Here is a 20,793-nt window from a genome sequence, read left to right on the forward strand (position 1 = left end):
ATGTCACCTGCTACCATATCGCCCTGCTTCATAACTTATTTTTATTGACCAAGGACAATGCAGGGAAAGGAAAATGCAGTAGAGATTTATTAAACATTTAAAAAGTCGAAGAAAATATAAAAAATCTCCCCCTTAAACACAGTTATTGATAGCTTCTCCTAGAGTACAGCATGATGTAAGAAACACCATTACTTTACTTCAGAGGTAAGGGAGAAGGCAACCATCTGATGCTGTAAGTCAGTCCCTCCTTAAGCGGTTACTGAGGAAATAGAAGGGGCTGTTCTCTAGACATTGAAATTATACCCCGAGCTTTTTTATTCCTCTGTCTGGGGGAAATCACCGGCAGACCCAAGGGAAGGTCTGGTGCCAGCACTCCAGGGGCACTTTTGCGTGCCTGCTCAGGTAACCCTGCCTTGACCACAACAACACTACGAGCAGCATCTGGAGGCAGGGCTGTCGAGAAGCTGACAGCAAGGCAATCTACACGTTTTATTGGAGCTGTCAGACATCTCATAGGATGGATCGTGCCCAGAGATAGGTGCATCTAAGGTACTCCCATAAATCTAATAGTGGGTATGAGAAGAGAGCTACAACCAGCCAGAAGCTCACGCCATCCAGTTTCACCGCTGAACAGTGGGACTGGCCCAAAGATGACAGTTCAGGTGTTCAGGTTCCTGTCCAGCCCAACTGGAACAAATCTTGCACTTTCTGCTGCCCCTTCCGAACCGGCCCTTGCTGGCTTCTCGGCCAGGTGCCTTCCCACCCTCCGCGCAGGGCCTTTGCCACAGCTGGACCTCTCCCTGTACCCAGGGCCACAAAGTCTCCTACAGCTTTTCAGGGCTGATATTGGATTTCTGAGTCCCTCCACAGGCTCTCTTGTAAGCCTACCTTTAAGTATGACCTTTATATCTTGCCATACTGCTGCAAAGAATAACATTGGTTACAATTTGGTTTTACATTTATTATATTATTTGACCTTTTAAAACCAGTCATTTGATATAAATACCACAAGCGGTTTAAAATATATCAAAGAGTAGTACAATCACTCAAGCAGCTGGTTCAAAGCACACTGGGCAGTGATAGTCTCTTCTCGGCGCGTGGTGGCTTAGCCATTTTATTATTGACTCCCTTGGATCACTCATCCAGGCCCAATTTTCAAGGATAGATTGAGAAGATCATTTGTCGTCTCAGTCTTACAGTGCTAGAGAATATTTGATGTGGAGTCGATTTAATTAAAGTAAAAATTATTATAGTAGAACTGTTCCTTGGTGATCTGTATGTCTGTGGAGAATTACGATGACTTGACTGCTGCTTCCAACTAAGTACAATTCAAAATGCCACCAAAATATACTGATTTTCTTGCTGCTTTTATGATGATTAGGAGGAACTTGTTTTAATGGATCGTTATTAGAATAATGTAATCTCAGTAGATAAGTAGATCAAATAAGAAACTTTAGCAATCCTTCTTTTATTATGTATTTCCCCATCCCTTTGCTATCATCCCAATGAAGAGTAAATATAATGGGTAAATTTATGCCTGATGCAACCAGGGATGAATTTGAGTAAGTGGTTTGGTGCTTTCAACTCCACCACACTAAAAAGAACAGAAAAGCAAAAAAAAATAAAACAGCACTGCCTCAAGTTTGGCAGTATAGAAATTGCTCAAACAATACTGCTAAAATTAAACAAGTTGCAAAATATCATATGCAAAGCATATCTGAAAGGTATTTGGAACAACACTGCAAACACCTTTAAATGTTTAATTAACTACAAGAACCTTAATACATACATGATTAGATTTATAAAAAGTCTTTTCTCTTTCACAAATAATAAATATAAAAATAAGTATACTGTGATCACATAACGAAGTTTTGAGTATGTGTAACTGATGATAGCTTTGGGTTAAACTGTTCTGGCTGTTTGTTTTCTCAAGTTTTAGGAGAATCAATTATTCCAAAAGTTCATGCATCTTCTTCTCCAGTAAATATGGAGCTAAAAATCTTTTAAAAAAAAAAATCACTTGGGAAAGCAAGTTCACAAATGTATTAAGAAAGGCCCTAACGCTTCTATCTAGAGCATGACAGGTTGCTCTGTCCTTTTACTTCTGGGGAAGTTCATGTCAGCACATTGCCCTGCTGTACGATGAGACCTCAGAGCTGGCCACCAGCAAGCATGTGAGGGTCTCCAGACTTCCTATTTAAAAGATGTTATTGCTCATGCTCCAGTTATTGGGAAGTAGCTTCTGTAGTAACAGGAGCCGCTCATTTAACATGCTGTGATTGTATATTAACAACTAGTAAGCGTGTCTCCTTCAACCAGTATATTCTCTCTCCCTGAGACACAAAGTGATCATGAGAACAAATGCATGGCCAGTACGCTGAAGGGTTTCTGTATTGACACTGTACCAATACTTCTAACTATATCCTTGGTGACGCATATGTTTGTTCTGAAACGAAATAACCGAAGATTGTGTGTAAATAGGTGCACTGGTCACGTAAGGAGGGCAACCCTGAAGGCATGATTTCCTTCTGAAGAAACATGCTGCTGGGGTGAGTAGGTAAAAGAGCAGAAAATTGCGTTTTTATTTATTCCAAACCAGTAGTTCCAGACAATTTAACCCGAGGCGGCAACACCAAAGGAGACGCCTTTCCCTGGGTGTCTCAAAAGCCGCGGGTTTCGCTGCAAGTCCCAGCCAAGCACCCGGGCTGCGCCCGCTACGGGTTGTAAGGTGCACAAGTCCAGCCGACGGCACGGCTGCGGGTTCCACCGCCCCGGAGGGGTCTCCGCAGCCAGCGGCGCCACCTCCTCCTTCCCCCGCCCGCCCCTTCGACGCCTTCGGCGCCCACCGGCAGCGCGGGGCGGCGGGGGAGCCCCGCGGAGGCACCGGCTGCCGGGGAGAGGGCACGGCGACCGCCGCCCCCCAGCCGCCGCCGCAGGAGGGGCGCGGCGGGACGGGCGGCGGCTACCGTCGCCGCGGCCGTCCCGAGCTCGGCGCGGCTGGGGCGGCCCCGCCGCTCGCAGCCCCCCGGGGCCGGCGGGAGGCGCCTGCGCGCTGCGGGCCGCTCGGTGCTGGCCCCGGAGCTGGCGCCGCCCGCAGCCTCCCGCCGGCTTCTGCCTATTTTAGTCACAGCGGCGGCTCGGTGGCCGCGGCGGGACGTGGTGCCGGCGGTGCCGGGAGCGGCGAGGAGCGGTAGCCCGAGCCCGTCCCCGTCCCGTCCGGGTGCGGCGCCCTCCGGGCGGCCGCGAAACTTTTCCGAGGGCGTGGGGCAGGTAAGGGGCGCGGGCAGGACGGGAGCTGAGCCGTGCCGAGCCGTGCCGGGGCGGGCTGAAGCCCCGGCGCTGCCTCCGCCCGCCCCCAGCCGGCGCCGTCCAGTCAGGCAGCGCGCGGAGCGTCGTCCCGCTCTGCCCGGGGCTGGGGGGCGAGGGGGAGCCGGGGCCGCGTCCCGCCCCGCTGCGCCTCGAGGACACCCGCCTCGGGCCCGGGGTGGCGGCGGGGGCTGGCCGTCGGGGGGGGCTCGGCGGGGTCCCGGGCGGTCTTGGACGGGGAGTAACGCCGGGCGGGTCGGGGCGCTCCCGGTCCGGCAGCGGTCACCGCAGCGCCCGAGTTCAGCTTCGGCTGGAAGTTGGGAGAGCTTTACCCTGTCCCCTTCGTAAAGGAGCGGGGCACACTTCCTCTGCCGAGGGGTCTGCCTGAAGCGAGACTCCTCGTTACGGATCTCTGGTTTGGGGGTTATTTCTTAGGGAAGGGCGGTTTCTGTTTTCTCCTGGGGTGCAGCTGCAGCCCGCTCACAAGAGCTGGCTCGGGGAGTATCTCTGGTCTCACAAAACCAGCTCGGGCTCCGGGGATTTCTTCCACTGACTAGGGGTTTGCTTCATAGGCTGCCGTTATTTGATGCTTCTCTCTCCCCATCAACAAATGGTAGCAGCAGATGAACCCTCAAATTAAGATCGCGTTCTGCATTTGCAGTTGTTTCTTTCCAAAGACACAGCGAACGATACAAAACACTCTTTTCTCCCAACTATAATATTTTTTTCCAAACATGTTTTTCCAAACTGTAATATTTACCACATTTTCTTAGCTGTTCTGTAAAGCTTTCTGTGCGTTTAGGCTGTCAATCACTTTATGGGCAAACATTTTATATAGCTGATCCCTTGTAATATTGAATCACGGACCACCTGGTAGTGTTATAAAGATGTCATTGGTGAAATCTGGCTTCCAGAACTAGGGCTTCTTGCCACTCCGTTGATTAATGGAAGTATGATTGTATACATGCAAGTAAAAATGTCTTCACTGACCACAGCAAAACAAGAAATGGTTTCCACATAGAATCACGGAATCAATGGTTTAGGTTGGAAAAGACCTTTAAGATCATCAGGTCCAACCGTTAACCTAGCACTGCAGAACTGTTGCTGTACAGGCTTTCCACAAAGTTCTCTGTGGTGCCAAATAATAAAGTAGCTTAAAATGTCAAGTTTTTAAGAAATGCCTTGCCTGCAAAATAACAAGTACACAGCAAGTCCTGTAGGGAGGAGGATAGATACTGAAACAGAAGGAAATGTGATACAGGTAACTGTGAAGGCAAAGTTTGTGGCAGGAAAACCTTTCTTGATGAAAGTTGAGAACAGAACGTTTATTAAGGATTCAATAAAAGGGTTGTTAGCTGAAGCTACATTTAATCACTTTATTAAAGCGTGCAGGCTCTTCAGAGATGAGATTTTATTTCATTATTTTTGTGTGTTCCACTACCTTGTGAAAATGAACTCTGATCAGTGTCTCCAGGTGATGGTACGGTACCTGTGACTGGGCATGCTGCTGCTGCTCAAACGCAAGTCGGATATTGTATAGTGAGCAAAGCCTCGGTTTGTGATTAAAACTACGAGTATTCTGGCTTTCATAGAAAACTGATGAAAGTGATGCTAAACCAGTGCCATGTGCGTGCTTCTGCTTGGCTCTGCTTTGTATGTAAAGCCATGTGACACTGATTCCAGTAAAGCAGAGACTGGAGCTGTACTTCTAACCCCAAACCCTCCAGTGAAGGTAAATAATTTCAGCAGCTCCGTTAAGGCATCCTTGCTGCCTTTAACTGTGTTTCGCTCTGGTTTAGAGCTCACAGGGTACATAAATGTGGCATTTCATGACTCAGAGTGCTGTTTATCTGTTTGAACACATGGCTCATGGCACTACTTCTCCGTAATCCAGTTGTACGTGCAGGGGTAGTGCGATGAACCAAGCCTCTGTGTTTATTTCTTTTTTGGGAAATGAAGTTCACGTCAGGTGGTTGGTTTCATGGGAATACGTTCCTGTCCAAAGGCACTACTACACCACACAAACTCATTTAAGCTGAATTCTGCAGGGTTCAGCTGTAGTTCATTAACAAAGTTTTAAAGCATTTGTGAAATAGGCATTGTAGCTGCTTTCTCTGTTATTAATTCTATGATTCCATGATTCTATTATAAAATTTGAACTGTAGAAAAGCTTGAACTTGTGCTTCACTTTGCAGATTTTATTATAAAACACAATAAAACAGAACCCAGCATTATTTGGCTAATGCTGTTCAACATACAAGAGCCTTGCTCAAATTTACCGAAGTGCTAGCAATCCATAGTTTAAAAAATGTCTGACTGTCCTTCTGTATTCATGTCTCCTAGGAGCAAAAGACCTTAAAAAAAGGAGGAAGGGGTTTATTCTTCTTAGTTTGGCAGGAATACCACATGTACTTATGGTTCATCAGTTCTGATTCAAACTGAAAGAAAATCTGTAGTGTTTTTTTTTTCATATCAGATCTGTCTAGATGATAAAATAGATAGCATCTTCCATATTGGCTTTGCAGCCACAGAGGATTGCATTGTATATTTTAAGGTGATAAATGAGCAGTCGTTCAAGTACTGTAAGCTGTGTATAGGAAGCTGGTCTTTAAATATTTAAAGACTAAATAATAGCGACTTCACTGTATGCAGTGCTTCTAATGAACCTTAAACTATTCTGTATTGCTGTGGGTTTTCTTTCTCTCTTGATGCCCCTCCCCCTGCCCACTTAAAAATATTAGTAGGGATTTGGGCAAGTTGTAAGTAGAATCAGGCCTTCCCAGCTGCAGCCAAACAAGCTCAGTGAATCGAAAGTCCCACGAAAAGGCTCCCGTTAAAGTGCTCTGCTTTGGAGAAGAGAGTTCTGCATCCGCTGCAGCAGGGAGACGGGAGTCAGGCCCAGCCTGGCGAAGAGAACAACCAGTCACTAGCCTCGTGCCGCTGGTGGGTCGTTTGCATGGACCATTGACTTCAACGTAGAGATGGCATTGGAGTGTCTCCAGGGTTAGACAGCAGCTGACTGAAGGGAGTTCTTGGTTGAACAACCTTGAACATGGGAGCCTAAATTCTGTCTGACCAGAGCAGGGTTTTGGCCCTGAAAAGTCCCACTTGGCTGATGGTTATTTCTCAGAGCTTCCCTGAAGGCACTGAAGCACCACTGATGCTTGGACGTGCCCCAGCTGCTTGCTTTGTAGCTCTGAGCATTCTCAGAAGGATCACTCTCCGAGAAGGTATCACTTCACACGGATGCTCCAGGGTGGGGGTCCAATTCAGCAGTTGCAGCCTGCACAGCCCAGGGGGGTACCAGCAGGACTGGGAAGGGTGCCGTTTGACGGCTTTTCCTACGGCCTGAGACGCTTTACTTTCCAAGTGGCAGCCTGCACTTGGAGCGCTGATCCAGGGGGTGAGACATAGCGATGAGACATCAGTGAGACACAGGATGCCTTCCTCGGCCCAAGGGAGTGCAAATCTGTCTTCCCTGCTCCCGTGAGGGTGCCCCAAGTGACTCATTTTGACTTGTGTGGGTGGGTCACTCGCTGCCCTTTGTGTTGAAGCTGTGATGTGCAGAAAGGAGACTGAGGGAGAGAGAACTGTGCTGCAGTCGCTCTTTGTTCTGCAATGGGGACACTTGCCTGGGGAGTGGGGTCCTGAGGCTTGGCTTCCGGGGTTGCATACGTGTTTCCTATTAAAGCATTCACTGATAAATATCCCTTTCTTTGAAAAACATTGCCAGGAAGGGATGCTGGCTCCATATGGATGAAGGTTTCTTCTGGAAGGTGTGTATGAGGAATAATTTCAGAGATACACCTGTCTTCAGTGTTTTCGGTTGTCTAAGGTAGCTGCTTAGTTGGTATCTGAGACAGGCTTCTAGATTTCATTGTGAAGCCCAGCTACATAACTTTCTAGCTCTATACAACTTTTTAATATTAAGTAACCCAAGGCAAAAGTCCAGAAGACATTGTTGTGGTCATCTAATCTGCCTTCCTATAGAATAAAAAATAGAATTTTAGTAAATCAACTAATTTTTTAGTAATCGCATATCCAGATTTATTTTAGGTACCAGACAGCATCCTGACTTCCTTAATTCCTAGCAAAGGAAATCTTTAAAGCCATCCTGTTAATGAATTACCTTTGCTATGTATGTTTGTGTGTCTTTGTAATCTGAATATATCTAGTTTTATAGTGACTCTTGATGCCTTTGTCTGTTGGAATGGGTAGTCCTTTTCTTCCTCATGCTCCTTCCATCTTCCTGAATAGAAGTTATGGACTGTGATGAAGCTCCTGTAGCCTTCTCTGTATTGCGCAGGCTGCCTTTTCTCAGGCAAACCGAGTTATCAAGTATTATAATTACTGCTTTCTCTAGGATATAGTCTTCCAAAGTTTAAGGTAAGCTAGGATATGAGCTTGTGTTGTTAGTTACTGTCCTAATTGCTGCATGCATGCTTTGAGCCTGGAGTGGGTTCAAGGACAGTTTATCACTGAAAATAGCTGGTTTATCTGCCCATACTTGTCTATAGGCGCACAGCCATACCTGTCTGTAGGTGCATAGCTCCTCCGTGCACCGATTTAGACACTACATTGCGATGGAGAGTTTGGTTGTGTTGGTCCCTTTGGGTATCTAACCCCAAGTGAACAAGTGCAGAAGGAAAGTAGCTTGGGGAAAGCGTGCTACACAACCAGCTGTTGAGAGCAGTATGTGTCAGTAGCGGGGCGGAGAGAGGATTTCAGTGACGTAAGGGCAGTGGAAGGAAGGGGTACAGCCGTTAATTGACGTATGCAATTACATTGCATGTTAGAGGAAGTACTTGATAAAATTAAGGAGCAGCTTCTTTTTACACATCTAAATGATGGCCAGACCAGGTGCAACTTGCCAGCCTAGACAAGGTGCTTAGAGCTAGCCCCTCTGCAGGTAGGGGGGCATTGAGGCTGGGAGGGCCCTCCTCACCTGGAGGGACCGCTTTGCTTCCCAGCAGAGTTGCTGGAGCAGCTTCCCTGACTGCCGAGCCAGGCTGTGGCCACTAGCTCATGTATAAACATCTAGACTGTAAATGACTAAAACCAGTGAGACAAATCCTGCTAAATCCAGCATAATCTCATTTTGTACATGAAAGCATATATGCTGTAAAGGAAAATCCTCCCTTTTGCTTCCAAACCTGTAGCAAACAATTCATCCAGGCTGGTTACACGATCAGCATGTACGGCTCTGTGTCCTGTCAACATGTACAGCGTGAAAGTGCTGAGGGCTTTCTGGCTGAATGCTTGGGATAAGACAACTAAAGAAAGGAGTATTCAAACTCTGACTAGCTTTACTTTTGACTTAATTAAAAAGACCAAAGAGAGAACTACTGGTGGCCTCAGGGCTTTTAGGGTTTATTTTTTGCAGAAATTATTGTGATCCAGACACAGTAACTAACACTCAAAGCTTCTTGAAGTTGAATTTGAGTTGTCAATGACAAAAATGGGGTGAAATACCCGGTTCTCAAGCAGATTAAAAATTCACATAATTGGTAATTCTTTGTGGGAATAGTCCAGTGTATGGGGAAAATGCCCATTTGGGGAGGTTGTACTATGTGCATTTAAATTACAATATAAATTCATTCTGGTTTGACTGTTTAGGATACTGCCTTACATGAAGTTTTAAGTGGCTGGCGGGTATTTATTTTGGAGAGTATAAGTGAAATATTCCATTTACTGCTCTGAAGCTCCAGCAAACTCGTTGATTTTGACACTTTCTGATGACAGCTTAGTCCTTTCAGCAGTGCAGTTATTTGTTTTAAAGAAGTCCATGCTGCTGTATACTACTCACATCTCTAGTCTGGGCTGATTTTTTCCAGCACTTGATCTGCTCCTGCTGGAGAGGATGGGACAACGTGGTGGGGCAAAACAAGCATCTCAGTAATTCAGCCTGTGTAGTCAGGACATGTTGCCTTCCTGAGCTCGGAGGAGACCTCTTCCACGCATGTCTTGGCTCCAGCAGCCTGCAGTGGTCAATGTTGTGTTATTCTGAATGTGGTAGCAGAGACTGTGCTTGTACGTGGTGCTCCTTCTTCTCCTTAGGCAGGGGACAGAGTAGAAAGTATTTAATGCTTACTTGGAGAAGATAGAGTTCTTCAGGCTTATAATCAAAGATGCCTGCTTTAAATGCAGTTTCCCATTGAAGCATGCTTGGTCATCGCCATCAAATGAACTTGTAGCGGTACCTGTTCACTACAGACAGGACAGCTGAAGCAGAATATCAAACAAGGCCATGTCAGTTGGCACATTCCCTGGCCTGATAGCTGAGAACACTGAAGCATCTCAAGGAAAGGATGGTGTCCCCTCTGGGTACTTACAAACTTGGTAATGCCATGCTACTGTGGGTACTTTGTAGACAGGTCCTCAGTGGAGGATGATGACTCACAGTTGGTACCACAACTGTTGGGCTTTTTGGTTTGGGGGATTTTTCTTTCCCTACCCCCACTTGCAGTAAATGAATGGCTTAATTAGAGTGACTGTTCTGAAGCCCTCAAGAGTTTAAATTTTGGACTTGTAGGAACTATAAAGAAAAATGCGAAAGGCCTTATGTAGCATTAAATACCAATCAAAATTAGAAATTTACTATACTTAGGCCCATACATACTATTGTCTGCTCTATTTAATCCTTCATAAAAAACACTACAAACAATTTTTAGCTCCCAAATCTTAGAATAATTTCTTGATTAAAAGGAGGTGAATCCTCTCTTTCTGCCTGCAGTTCACTGTCAGCAAGCATGCCTGCTCTTCACCATAGCCCTGAGAAACCAGCTCCATTTAGTGGTAGGCTTCATCAGCATTTTCAAAGGGTTTGTTTTTGCCTGCCCACCTTATGTAGCTCAGGAGAGTGTGATGTTGGTGAGGTTGTTTTCTGTGCCAGTGCTGGCCTCCCTCCTTTGTCCTTCCTCTTGCCCGGATGGAGGGAGGCCCTCTCCAGCCTGGGTGATGCTGTAGCACAGTGCTGTACCATGAGAGTTCACATTGTGCAGAAGAACTTTGCATACAGTCTGTTTTGCATACTGTCTTTTTGGAAGACAGGTCCCATTCCAAAAATAAACAGTTACGAATACAGGACAGTTTTCCCAGGGCTTTGGTTTTGGCTCTGTCTGTGTTCTGGTGGTGTGCTGTTCTTTCAAAATTATTTTGACCCATCTTGTCATGAATAGATGTTTTACAGCAATGCTATGAGCTGTAGTGCGGGCAGACTGTGAATGCTATAAGCAAATTGGAAATAGAACATAAATTTTATGAAACTATTGCAATGTCACGTCAAATTATTGCAATGTTTGACTTTACATGACAAAAAGACGTTAGTAATGGAAAGTAGATTACAGTAGGGTTCCACAGTGTTTTTGTTTGTGGTATGCATACAGCTTCCTGTGTAACTTCTCAGTCATGGTTCCATTCAAAACACTGAATTTTTAGTAGAAATTAGGGTCTTCATGAGAACTGCTCAGAGCAAAATGTTGGCAATAGAGTAGAAGTATGAACAATAATCCAAAATCACTGTTAGAGGGATTCTATTTTAAAAGACAATCAAACAAAAAACTTCTGCCACCAGTTTTTGACCATGCAGTGGAAATGCTGACTGGATTCAGAACACAAGGTCTGGGAACTGTATGTCCCAGTTTTATTTTCTTTTGATTTAGAAATCTTACCCCTTGATCACAGAAGTACCGCTTAAAATTCCTCATGCTCTTACCATGCCTAGGTAGCTTCTTCGTAGCTGATGCAGTTCTCATCTCCCGTTCTCCAAGGGCTAAATCCTGCATCTGAGGGGAATCCTGTACCAGAGAAGAGTATTTGGGTAGAGACAAGCAGCAAAGCTCATCGCTACAAAGTACCTTGTTCTTGTAATGCTGGTTCTTCCACTACACCAGGATATCGAGCACTTTTAATTTGGAAAGGTTCCTTGCTCTTTAGCTGTGATATTTTTCCGGGTCAGTGACTTCCCTGTCCCCACTCCCAGAGAGGGAGAGCTCTCCTCCTGGTGTTTTCTTCCGAACTCTGCCACTCAGTTGTTTAGGATTTAATGTCTTTATTTAGCGTTAGTGTTTTTGAATTATGGAATTAATGTTGGGGCTTGAATCAACTTAAAAGAAGTAAAGCTGTAGCAGCTAGGAAATGTGATACGGCTTTGCTTTATGAATTTCTTAGACCTGTCACAGTAAAAAACAACACTGAAAGCCCTGCTGAATGTTGTTGGATGCTTCACTGCACCAGCAATACTTTTTAAGTGTTGACTTCTGTGGCTCTTGGGAGGAAAAAAAAAAAGCTACCTTTGATATTCTAGAGAATCTAATAATTTACATAGCCAGATTTTGTTAGCTTCCCTGCTGTTTTGCCAGGATAAGAACCAGACATTTAAAGACTTTGGTGTGTTTCAATTCTGATTACACTACTGATTATTGATTACTGATTACTGATTACTGGCTTTGCAATTTCTACTAAGTCTGATCTCATGTTGAAGCATGTATTTTTACTTTAAAAGAGAGACATAGAAAGCTGAGTTTTATTTTTATTTATTTTGGGGTTTTTTCATGCTTTTCAGTTGCATACTTTACTTTTTATTGAACTCTTAGGAATACATTATAATATGGAAAAAATAGCACGTTTAACATTTTACAGTGTTGAACAATAAAATTATGTGGTCCGTGGCATGAAATTACACTAGGTAGAACTTCAAGTGCTATAAAATGGCTTTGTAAATGCCCTTTGAGAAGTATTTTGCAGGACTACTTACTTCATCTTCTAATAACATAATCTGAATAAAGATGCCTTTAAGTTTTGTAGTCTTCCTTATACATGACAGCTTTTTGCCTGTCATCCCTGGAGTAGAAAAGACCATCCCCTGTGATACTTGGGTTTCCCTTATTGTGGTGTTCGGGGATGTAGTTTGTTGTCTCCGGGGTCAGAGCAGCCTTGCTCAACTTACTGATGATAACAGAAAGGCAAAGGGAGGAAGGGAGAGTGGTTTGACAGAAATGCAGAGTGAGATGGAGGAGGTGAACAGAGGCGAGAGTTCACTGTCTCTTCTTGTTCAAGAGCTAGGTGGGGCATTAAATGAGACTTGCAGGCAGCGGGTTCAGGACCAACAAACGCCAACAAAAAGAAGGTAATTACCTTCTCAGCAGTTAGGCTTGTCACAGGATGTTGTGGATGCGATGTACAGGTTTACATGGATTCAGCAGCGATTTGACAGTTGCTACAGAGCTCATAGATACAGAAACGTGATCTTCAATTGAATTAATATTAAGGTTTGATCCTGGAATCACAGGTCTACAAGGGGAATTGTATGATCGTAATGCAGTCTGTGGTTTTAGACAATAAAAGCTTTGATAGAGTTTAATTGATGAAAATAATTTTATAAGTAATTTGTCTTTTCTCCACTTGTCCAGATCAGATGAAACTACAGATGACATGGCCAAAGTCAAGACAACACATGAACTGATGAGAAACAGCATTGCCTTCTGAGATCATTAGCCTCCTAGTTGCTGGAAATCCTAACTGCAGCTTTGCTACCAAAAGAGACCCTGACGTTATGTGATCATTGAGCAGCGTTTGCAAGAATGGAAAAGCAAAGGACCCCACTAGCTGTATTGCATAAATAAAAATTTCCAAGGTTCAGCCAAATCAAAAAATTATTCCAGCCATGGGAGAAAATGCAAGTTTTTGGGAAGGTTTGATATATGCACATCCTACCTGTACCTCCTGGAAGCAAGAGGCAGAGGGATCTATCTACCACCTAGCCAGTATTCTCTTTGTTGTGGGCTTCATGGGTGGAAGTGGATTCTTTGGGCTTCTCTATGTCTTCAGCTTACTTGGATTGGGTTTTCTCTGCTCTTCTGTTTGGGCTTGGCTGGATGTCTGTGCTGCTGATATATTCTCCTGGAATTTTATACTGTTCGTGATATGCTTCGTCCAGTTCATTTATGTTACCTACCAAGTTCGGAGTGTTTCCTTTGACAGAGAATTCCAGGAACTCTACAGTGCTCTCTTCCAGCCTCTGGGAATTTCCTTGACTGTCTACAGGAAGATCGTCTTGTGCTGCGATGCAGAAGTGGTTACCCTGGAGAAGGAACACTGTTACGCCATGCAGGGCAAAACACCTATTGATAAACTGTCCTTGCTTGTGTCAGGCAGGTTTGTATCAGTTTGTTCAGACTGACTTACTGCAAATATCTTTCTTTTTCCCCCTCCATTCTTGAAAATGAAAGCAAAAAAATAAGCCTAATTTGTATATTGTTTGTTCATTTTCCAGTACGATAGATTAAATATTAATGCATGTAATATAAATATTAATAGGCTAAATACACTTGTCTAGGACAGCACTAGCATAAAAACACTAAGCACAAAATCTGTAATGGCTCAAAGAAAAGGATTTTAAATCATTCTTTTCCAGACCACTGTATCATAGCATTTTACAGGTTAGGCAGATAAAGGGAACGAATGTGTGCTGCAGTCTTCAGGCTATGGTTTGCTATCTAACTGCTGCCTAGCTGATGAACACAGCATCTTTCTTATTTTTCTCTGCTAGTATCATCTGAAAGGACTAAAAGGTAGTTATGACACTGAACATACTGAGATAAACTCAGTTTAATAGAGATCTTGACTTTGATACAGATTGTATTTGGTTGCTTTCTGGGGGATGGGAGAAGGGAGGGAGTAAGGGAGAGGAGAAGGCCTACAAGCACCCTTCCATTACAAGGGGACATAGTCAAGCCCTATCAAGATTTGCAGAACTGAGTGTACAGATACTGTATACTGTGGCCCTTAGACCCTGAGGCAATAAATCCACCTGCTTGTACTCCCTGCTTACTGGAGACCCTTCTGGCAACCTTGCTGATGCTTTCCTGAAGGGAAATACTGGCTTTTGTGCTGTATACAAAGTGGTATACAGTGCTGGACCACCACAAGAGTAGGTGAGATACCCAGAGATGATGCCCATGGTCTCTTTGATGGGTTTGATGGAACACTTTCTAGGTGATTTTGACAGCCTGCTGCATGGACAGATGGAATTTGTAGGCAGCTTGAAACTCAGCTGATTTAGGACTACCTGCAATAAACAATATGGATTTTAGGTAGTTAGCCCTAGTGACACCCTGGTTTGGAACATTCTTGGGAACTGTATAGAAAGTACCACGCGGAGGTTGCTTTTGGTCATGGTCATACTGAAGGAGAGGTGTCCATCCTTCTATGTGCCCAACCATTTAGTAATCATGCAGGGAGTTCCTGCTACACTCCTTCATGCAGTATAGGGCTGCTTCTTGCACTTTTATAAGACTCATTAATCTCGGTGCAGAGCAGCTGTAAAAAGGGGACTCCTACAGCTTGGGTTTTTTCTTTTAGCTCATGAAGTTCAATCATACATTTCCTGCTTGCATGCCTTCAAATTTAAATATGATTTTAAAAGTAAAAAGAAGACTTTTCTTTGGCATCTGCAGAGGGCCACAGCGTTCACACAGAGATTCCATACCTCCATGCTGTTCTTCTGCCTCCAGAGACAGTCCTGTGGCCGTGTAATTCCTCAGGCCTTTCACCTCTCCAGTGCACACTGGCCTTTTCATGACAAAGCTTACACGTTGCTGCACAGACCTGCCCCAGAGAGGATAATAGGACTTGAGTAAGGCCTGGGAAGATTGTCGTGTATTCTCTTTCAAGTGGTCTGATCCAGCTGTGTTCAAAAAATACAATTAGCAATCTGTTGGCCAGTGATTGCTTTTTCATGCTATCAAAGCTATACTTAAACACCTCACATAGTAGAAACAACACATTCTTGTTGCAGTTGTTGCTGCTTTACAGGTAGTACTAATAAATTAACACCTCTTGTCTTGGTAGGATCAGAGTGACAGTTGATGGGGAGTTTCTGCATTATATTTTTCCTCTTCAATTTCTGGATTCTCCTGAATGGGATTCACTGAGGCCCACAGAAGAGGGAATTTTCCAGGTAAAAGCAGAGGGTTTTTTTGAATACTACAGAAAACTGTTCAAGTACTAATTGGTAAACTTCATTTAGTTGTGGGTTTTGTTTGCGTAATTACACAAACAAGTGGCATTCCATTCACCTGGGGAGGGAAGTCCTCTTTACCCGCTGGACTGGTTATGCCATTTGTATCGTCTTTCTGTTTGCATCTTGTTGTTACAACAAACTGGCTTTTTCTTAAAGCTAATCTGGGAGGTAGACTCAGTTTGCATTCTTTGGCTGTGCTAAAATCCAGCCCTGAGAAACCAGGTTTGCAGGAGGTGGGTGGAAGTTGGTGCTGAAGAGGCTTGCTTATGGGAGGGGAACCAGAGACCACGGGCTGGGGAGAGGCATGCAGGTGGTAGAGCTTGGCATGGGGGGACAGCGTGGGACACGGTGTCCATCTGAGCTGCCTGCGGTGATCTGTGAGCCCTCCCACTGCTGTCACTTGACTGACACATTGGCTCCTGCCTATGTGGGATCTGATGTCTTGTGTCACGAGGGCAAATGGCATTTGCTGAGAGCTTTCTTTAGACCTGCCGTTCCAGCTGGGGCTGCCAAGGGCAAAGCAGGGAGCACAGGGCCGAGGCCGGGGCGCGCCATGAGCCTGCGTCTTGGCTGGGGCTGCAGTTCAGCGTGGGCATAGGCATACTGTCACTGAGGCCGACAATATACAACCTCTCGGTCCATTCCCAGTCACCCTCCTTGCTTCTCTTTGGCATACAGTAGACCTCACAGAGCTCTCTGGCTGGATTAAATGGCTTTAATTGCAGTAGGTGTGAAGACGTGAGGTGTACGTTATAGACACAGCCCGCGTGCCTGCTGAGAGAAGGGGGGTGCTTTCTGAGCAAGGGCAGCAGCAGCAATATCACTGCCTTATAACCTAACTAATTTTAATTTTCTGTTCTATAGGTAACACTTACAGCAGAGACAGATTGTCGGTACGTGGCCTGGAGGAGAAAGAAGCTGTATCTGCTGTTTGCTAAGCACCGTTTCATCTCCCGCCTGTTCTCAATTTTAATTGGGAGCGACATTGCTGAAAAACTGTATGCCTTGAATGACAGAGTGCACGTGGGGAAAGGCTTTAGGTACGACATTCGGTTACCAAACTTCTACCATGTCTCACTGCCAGAGACCCCTCCAGTGCAGCCCTCCCACCACCTACAGAGAGGGTCCCCCCGGCGCAAGCCTGCGGGGGTTACAAACTGCAGCCCCTTCAGCACACAGTCCTAGGAAGGAAAACTCTGCTGCAGCCATTCCCCAAAGCGATGAAGGGAAATGCAAAGCAGTGAAGTAGAAGAGCAGAAAGATGAAGCAGAATGAGACCCAGTCAAGCCAAATTTGACTGACAAGTGCCATTTACTTTCATTGGAGTAGCTTGAATTCTTCCTCTCTCTAGAGCCAGCGGGTTGGCTTCTTCATTTTGACTGTGCAATACATTTAGTTTCTGTAGATTCTTTTGTTGATCTTCATCTCCTTACTTTTGGAGGAAAACAAATCGTAACAGGCTGAAGTTTTATTGTAATTGCGGTGGCCTCTGTGTTGTGTTTTTAAAAAAAACAAACCCATGGTATTTGTAATTACACTGTCTCAAAATTATTTGCCATAATGAAGTATAGGCAGTAGAGTCAATGAAAACAAGTAAGTTGTCTTCAAAATATAGCAGCTTGCTTGTAACATTCATATTTATGCCATGTGAGCATTGTCTCAATTAACATGAAGAATATTGCCGAAAAAGACTAAGAGACCAATTGTATTGGTTTTGTTTTTTAAAGAAATGAAAGATTTTGAAATGCACAGGAAGATTCTTAAAAAAACAAACAAAAGAAAACAACAAATTCTGTCCCATGAGCAATTGTTTTCTCTCCATCTGTCCTAAAGAGGTATTATGTGAAAACAAACATAAATGTAATTGCTGGCATTAGAAAAGTAAAGCAGTTGTAACTGCTGCAAATATAGCTTAGGGAAATGATTGTGTAGTGTTTCTGATAGAATGTGATGCTATAGGACCTAGGCTTCCACAGTGTCAGTGCCATTCGTGACATGTACAATAAATACTGTTAATCAATCAACTGCCAAACCATTGGAGTTTGTTTTACAATATCCTTTTTAGCCAGGTTAGTCAGGAAGAAACTAATTAAGAAACAGCCGCAGCAATAAATACAATTTTTAACCAAAACATTCCTGTTCAGCTTCCGGAGTCACTTCTCTGTACCTATGAAATTCTTGATTAAAAGGTATTCTCTCCCTAATTCTGTGGTGTTTTAATGGTGTAAGGGAGCACCAGCTCACACTTCGGTGGGAGAAGCTGGTTTCGACCCTTGAGGTCACTGTGCCTTTGGGGAGAAGTGTCTGAATGTCTTTGCTAACTTCCTGCTGCTGTGCCTGATGCCTGCCAGTTATCAAAAAATAAGAAGCATTACTATTTTATGAGACTGTATTGCTGCTTGATAGATCTGGAGGTAGATCACATTTTTAATATTTTAAAATTACTGGGCTGTTTGGTAGGACAACCGTTGTGTGTTTGTGTATGTGCGGGTATACAGAAGAGTTTAGATCTTGTGAGTTATTGCTGGAGGACTTAAAATAATGATAACAACCACTTGCTTGAAAGATAATCATGCTGTATGTATAAGAAAGCTATTAGAAGTGATATGAAACACCACCTGTTTGAAGGACCTCCATTGTAGAACAGATAATGTTGTAAGAGTTTTGCTTTTAGCTTTCTGTCCCTTTCTCAGGGAGGAAAATCTGCCAAACGTAAGTACCATGGCATGCAATGTGATAATCCCCAAATCCTGCCCATAATCATTCCATGCGATGTATTACTTACTGTGTGAAGTTCCTGAGTCACAAAGCTACTTCATCTTGGTCAAACGAGAATTTAAAAAATGCAAATGGAGAGTTCATTGATGGCCATTAAAGACTGGTCCAGGAAATAACTAAGGCACAAAGTACCAGAGGCTAGCACTGTGTACAGCTGTGTGTAAGGCCGTACAGCTGTGTGAGCCTCTTCCTACACTTGTCATCAGGTCACAGTGAAGGGACAGGATAGCAGGCTACCTGGTATGACTCAGCACAGATACTCTTATGTAACGTCAGCGCTGTGATTAGTATCATGTCTTATTTGTCGGCAGTGCCCGGCACCTTAGGTGGGTAAGGAGTGCGTCATCTCTCGTGGATGCGGTCACTCAGGCTGTGCCTCGTAATCCCCGCTCCACTTCTCCTGGCCAAGCTGCTCCTGCTGACCCTGCCATGTCCTGAAAACCTTATGCTGGTTTATAACAGGTGATTCAACAATAGCCCCTCAATCTCATTCTGGTAAAATTTCTTGTGCTATAAAATGTGTTGGACCAATATGAAGTTTATACTTGATGTTTTAGGTGTTAACAGTCTACAAACACAAAAAGATTATAGCCTAGAAACATAAAATACAGTATTCTAGGCTTAGGTGCAATATAAAGCATCAATTAATGCTCTCCTCAGTTTTCTTGAACATATGAGCTTGTCTCATATATGTCTATAAGAAAACTTGCCTTAGGGTAAACATTTAATAAACTAATATGATCATCTCCTCCTTCAAAGTAAGACCAAGGAGTTTTGCCCATCCAATTTCTGTATCAAGCTTATCTATTATATTTAAACTATAGCATACTGTTTAGACAGATACCTGCTCTGGAGTGATGGGTGCCTCATTATACACTTAGGTATTTTTTAATTCTTCATGACTGGTGCGTGCCTTAGTTTCAGCCTGGTTTCCAACCACAATCCTCCGTGGTGCTTTTCTCTGCTGGAATCAGTTAACGATCAGAAATCTCTACTAGGACGTGTCTGAGTCAATATCTGAACATACTCTTAGATATATTTTTTAGCTTTTGCTACTGTGATTTTTGGGCTTTGAGTCACTTTTAAAAAATCATTTCCAGTTTTCCAGCATCTGTTTGAGTCATGACTAGCAGAACATTTCAGCTGCAGAATTCAGGGCATATATATCTACAATAATATAAGTATACACAAAAGGACTGAAAACGAGACAGCAAGCCCTCTCCACCCATTTTTTTTCATCTTGACAGCACTTCTAAAATGTTCTGTAAAATACACTCTGGTATGTGACTCATAAACCAATGTTTTGGGAGAGCTGTGTGATTTATCTAAGTAAAGAAGTACTCAGACTGATGTCAGTGAAATAATACGATCTTTTGTGATATCATATATGCCCAGTCATTAGAGAGTTGGGGTTGTTCAGCCTGGAGAAGAGAAGGCTCCGGGGAGACCATATTGCGGCCTTTCAATACTTAAAGGGGACTTATAAATAAGATGGGGACAGATCTTTTAGCTGGGCCTGTTGCAATAGGACAAGGGGTGATGGTTTTAAACTAAAAGAGTGTAGATTCAGACTAGATACAAGGAAGAATTTTTTTACAATGAGGGCGGTGAAACACACGGTCTCCCACAGCATCCTCGCAGCTAAACTGAGGAAGTGTGGTCTGGATGATTGGGTAGTGAGGTGGATTGTGAACTGGCTGAAGGAAAGAAGCCAGAGAGTGGTGGTCAATGGGACTGAGTCCAGTTGGAGGCCTGTGTCTAGCGGAGTCCCTCAAGGGTCGGTACTGGGACCAGCACTATTCAATATATTCATTAATGACTTGGATGAGGGAATAGAGTGCACTGTCAGCAAGTTCGCTGATGACACAAAACTGGGAGGAGTGGCTGACACACCGGAAGGCTGCGCAGCCATTCAGAGAGACCTGGACAGGCTGGAGAGTTGGGCGGGGAGAAATTTAATGAAATATAACAAGGGCAAGTGTAGAGTCCTGCATCTGGGCAAGAACAACCCCATGTACCAGTACAAGTTGGGGACAGAGCTGTTGGAGACCAGCGTAGGGGAAAGGGACCTGGGGGTCCTAGTGGACAGCAGAATGACCATGAGCCAGCAGTGTGCCCTTGTGGCCAAGAAGGCCAATGGCATCGTGGGGTGTATTAGAAGGGGTGTGGTTAGCAGGTCGAGAGAGGTTCTCCTCCCCCTCTACTCTGCCCTGGGGAGGCCGCATCTGGAATATTGTGTCCAGTTCTGGGCCCCTCAGTTCAAGAAGGACAGGGAACTGCTAGAGAGAGTCCAGCGCAGAGCCACGAAGATGATTAAGGGAGTGGAACATCTCCCTTATGAGGAGAGGCTGAGGGAGCTGGGTCTCTTTAGCTTAGAGAAGAGGAGACTGAGGGGTGACCTCATTAATGTTTATAAATATGTAAAGGGCAAGTGTCATGAGGATGGAGCCAGGCTCTTCTCAGTGACATCCCTTGACAGGACAAGGGGCAATGGGTGCAAGCTGGAACACAGGAGGTTCCACATAAATATGAGGAAAAACTTCTTTACGGTGAGGGTGACCGAACACTGGAACAGGCCGCCCAGAGAGGTTGTGGAGTCTCCTTCTCTGGAGACATTCAAAACCCGCCTGGACGCGTTCCTGTGTGATATGGTCTAGGCAATCCTGCTCCGGCAGGGGGATTGGACT

At 44.5% G+C, this 20,793-nt stretch overlaps 1 protein-coding gene across 1 annotated transcript; it reads left to right on the forward strand.

Annotated features, from left to right (window-relative positions):
• The first annotated feature begins 3,050 nt into the window (after positions 1-3,050).
• Positions 3,051-17,532, forward strand: POPDC3 (popeye domain containing 3). The gene is made up of 4 exons (XM_068411338.1): positions 3,051-3,270; positions 12,717-13,461; positions 15,157-15,265; positions 16,193-17,532. Exons 2-4 carry the CDS (start codon positions 12,971-12,973, stop codon positions 16,511-16,513), a joined length of 921 nt encoding a protein of 306 aa, XP_068267439.1. The 5' UTR covers positions 3,051-3,270; positions 12,717-12,970; the 3' UTR covers positions 16,514-17,532.
• Positions 17,533-20,793: the final 3,261 nt, after the last annotated feature.

This window comes from Nyctibius grandis, chromosome 1 (genome assembly GCF_013368605.1).
Source record: "Nyctibius grandis isolate bNycGra1 chromosome 1, bNycGra1.pri, whole genome shotgun sequence".
In the NCBI taxonomy this organism is placed as follows: Eukaryota; Metazoa; Chordata; class Aves; order Nyctibiiformes; family Nyctibiidae; genus Nyctibius; species Nyctibius grandis.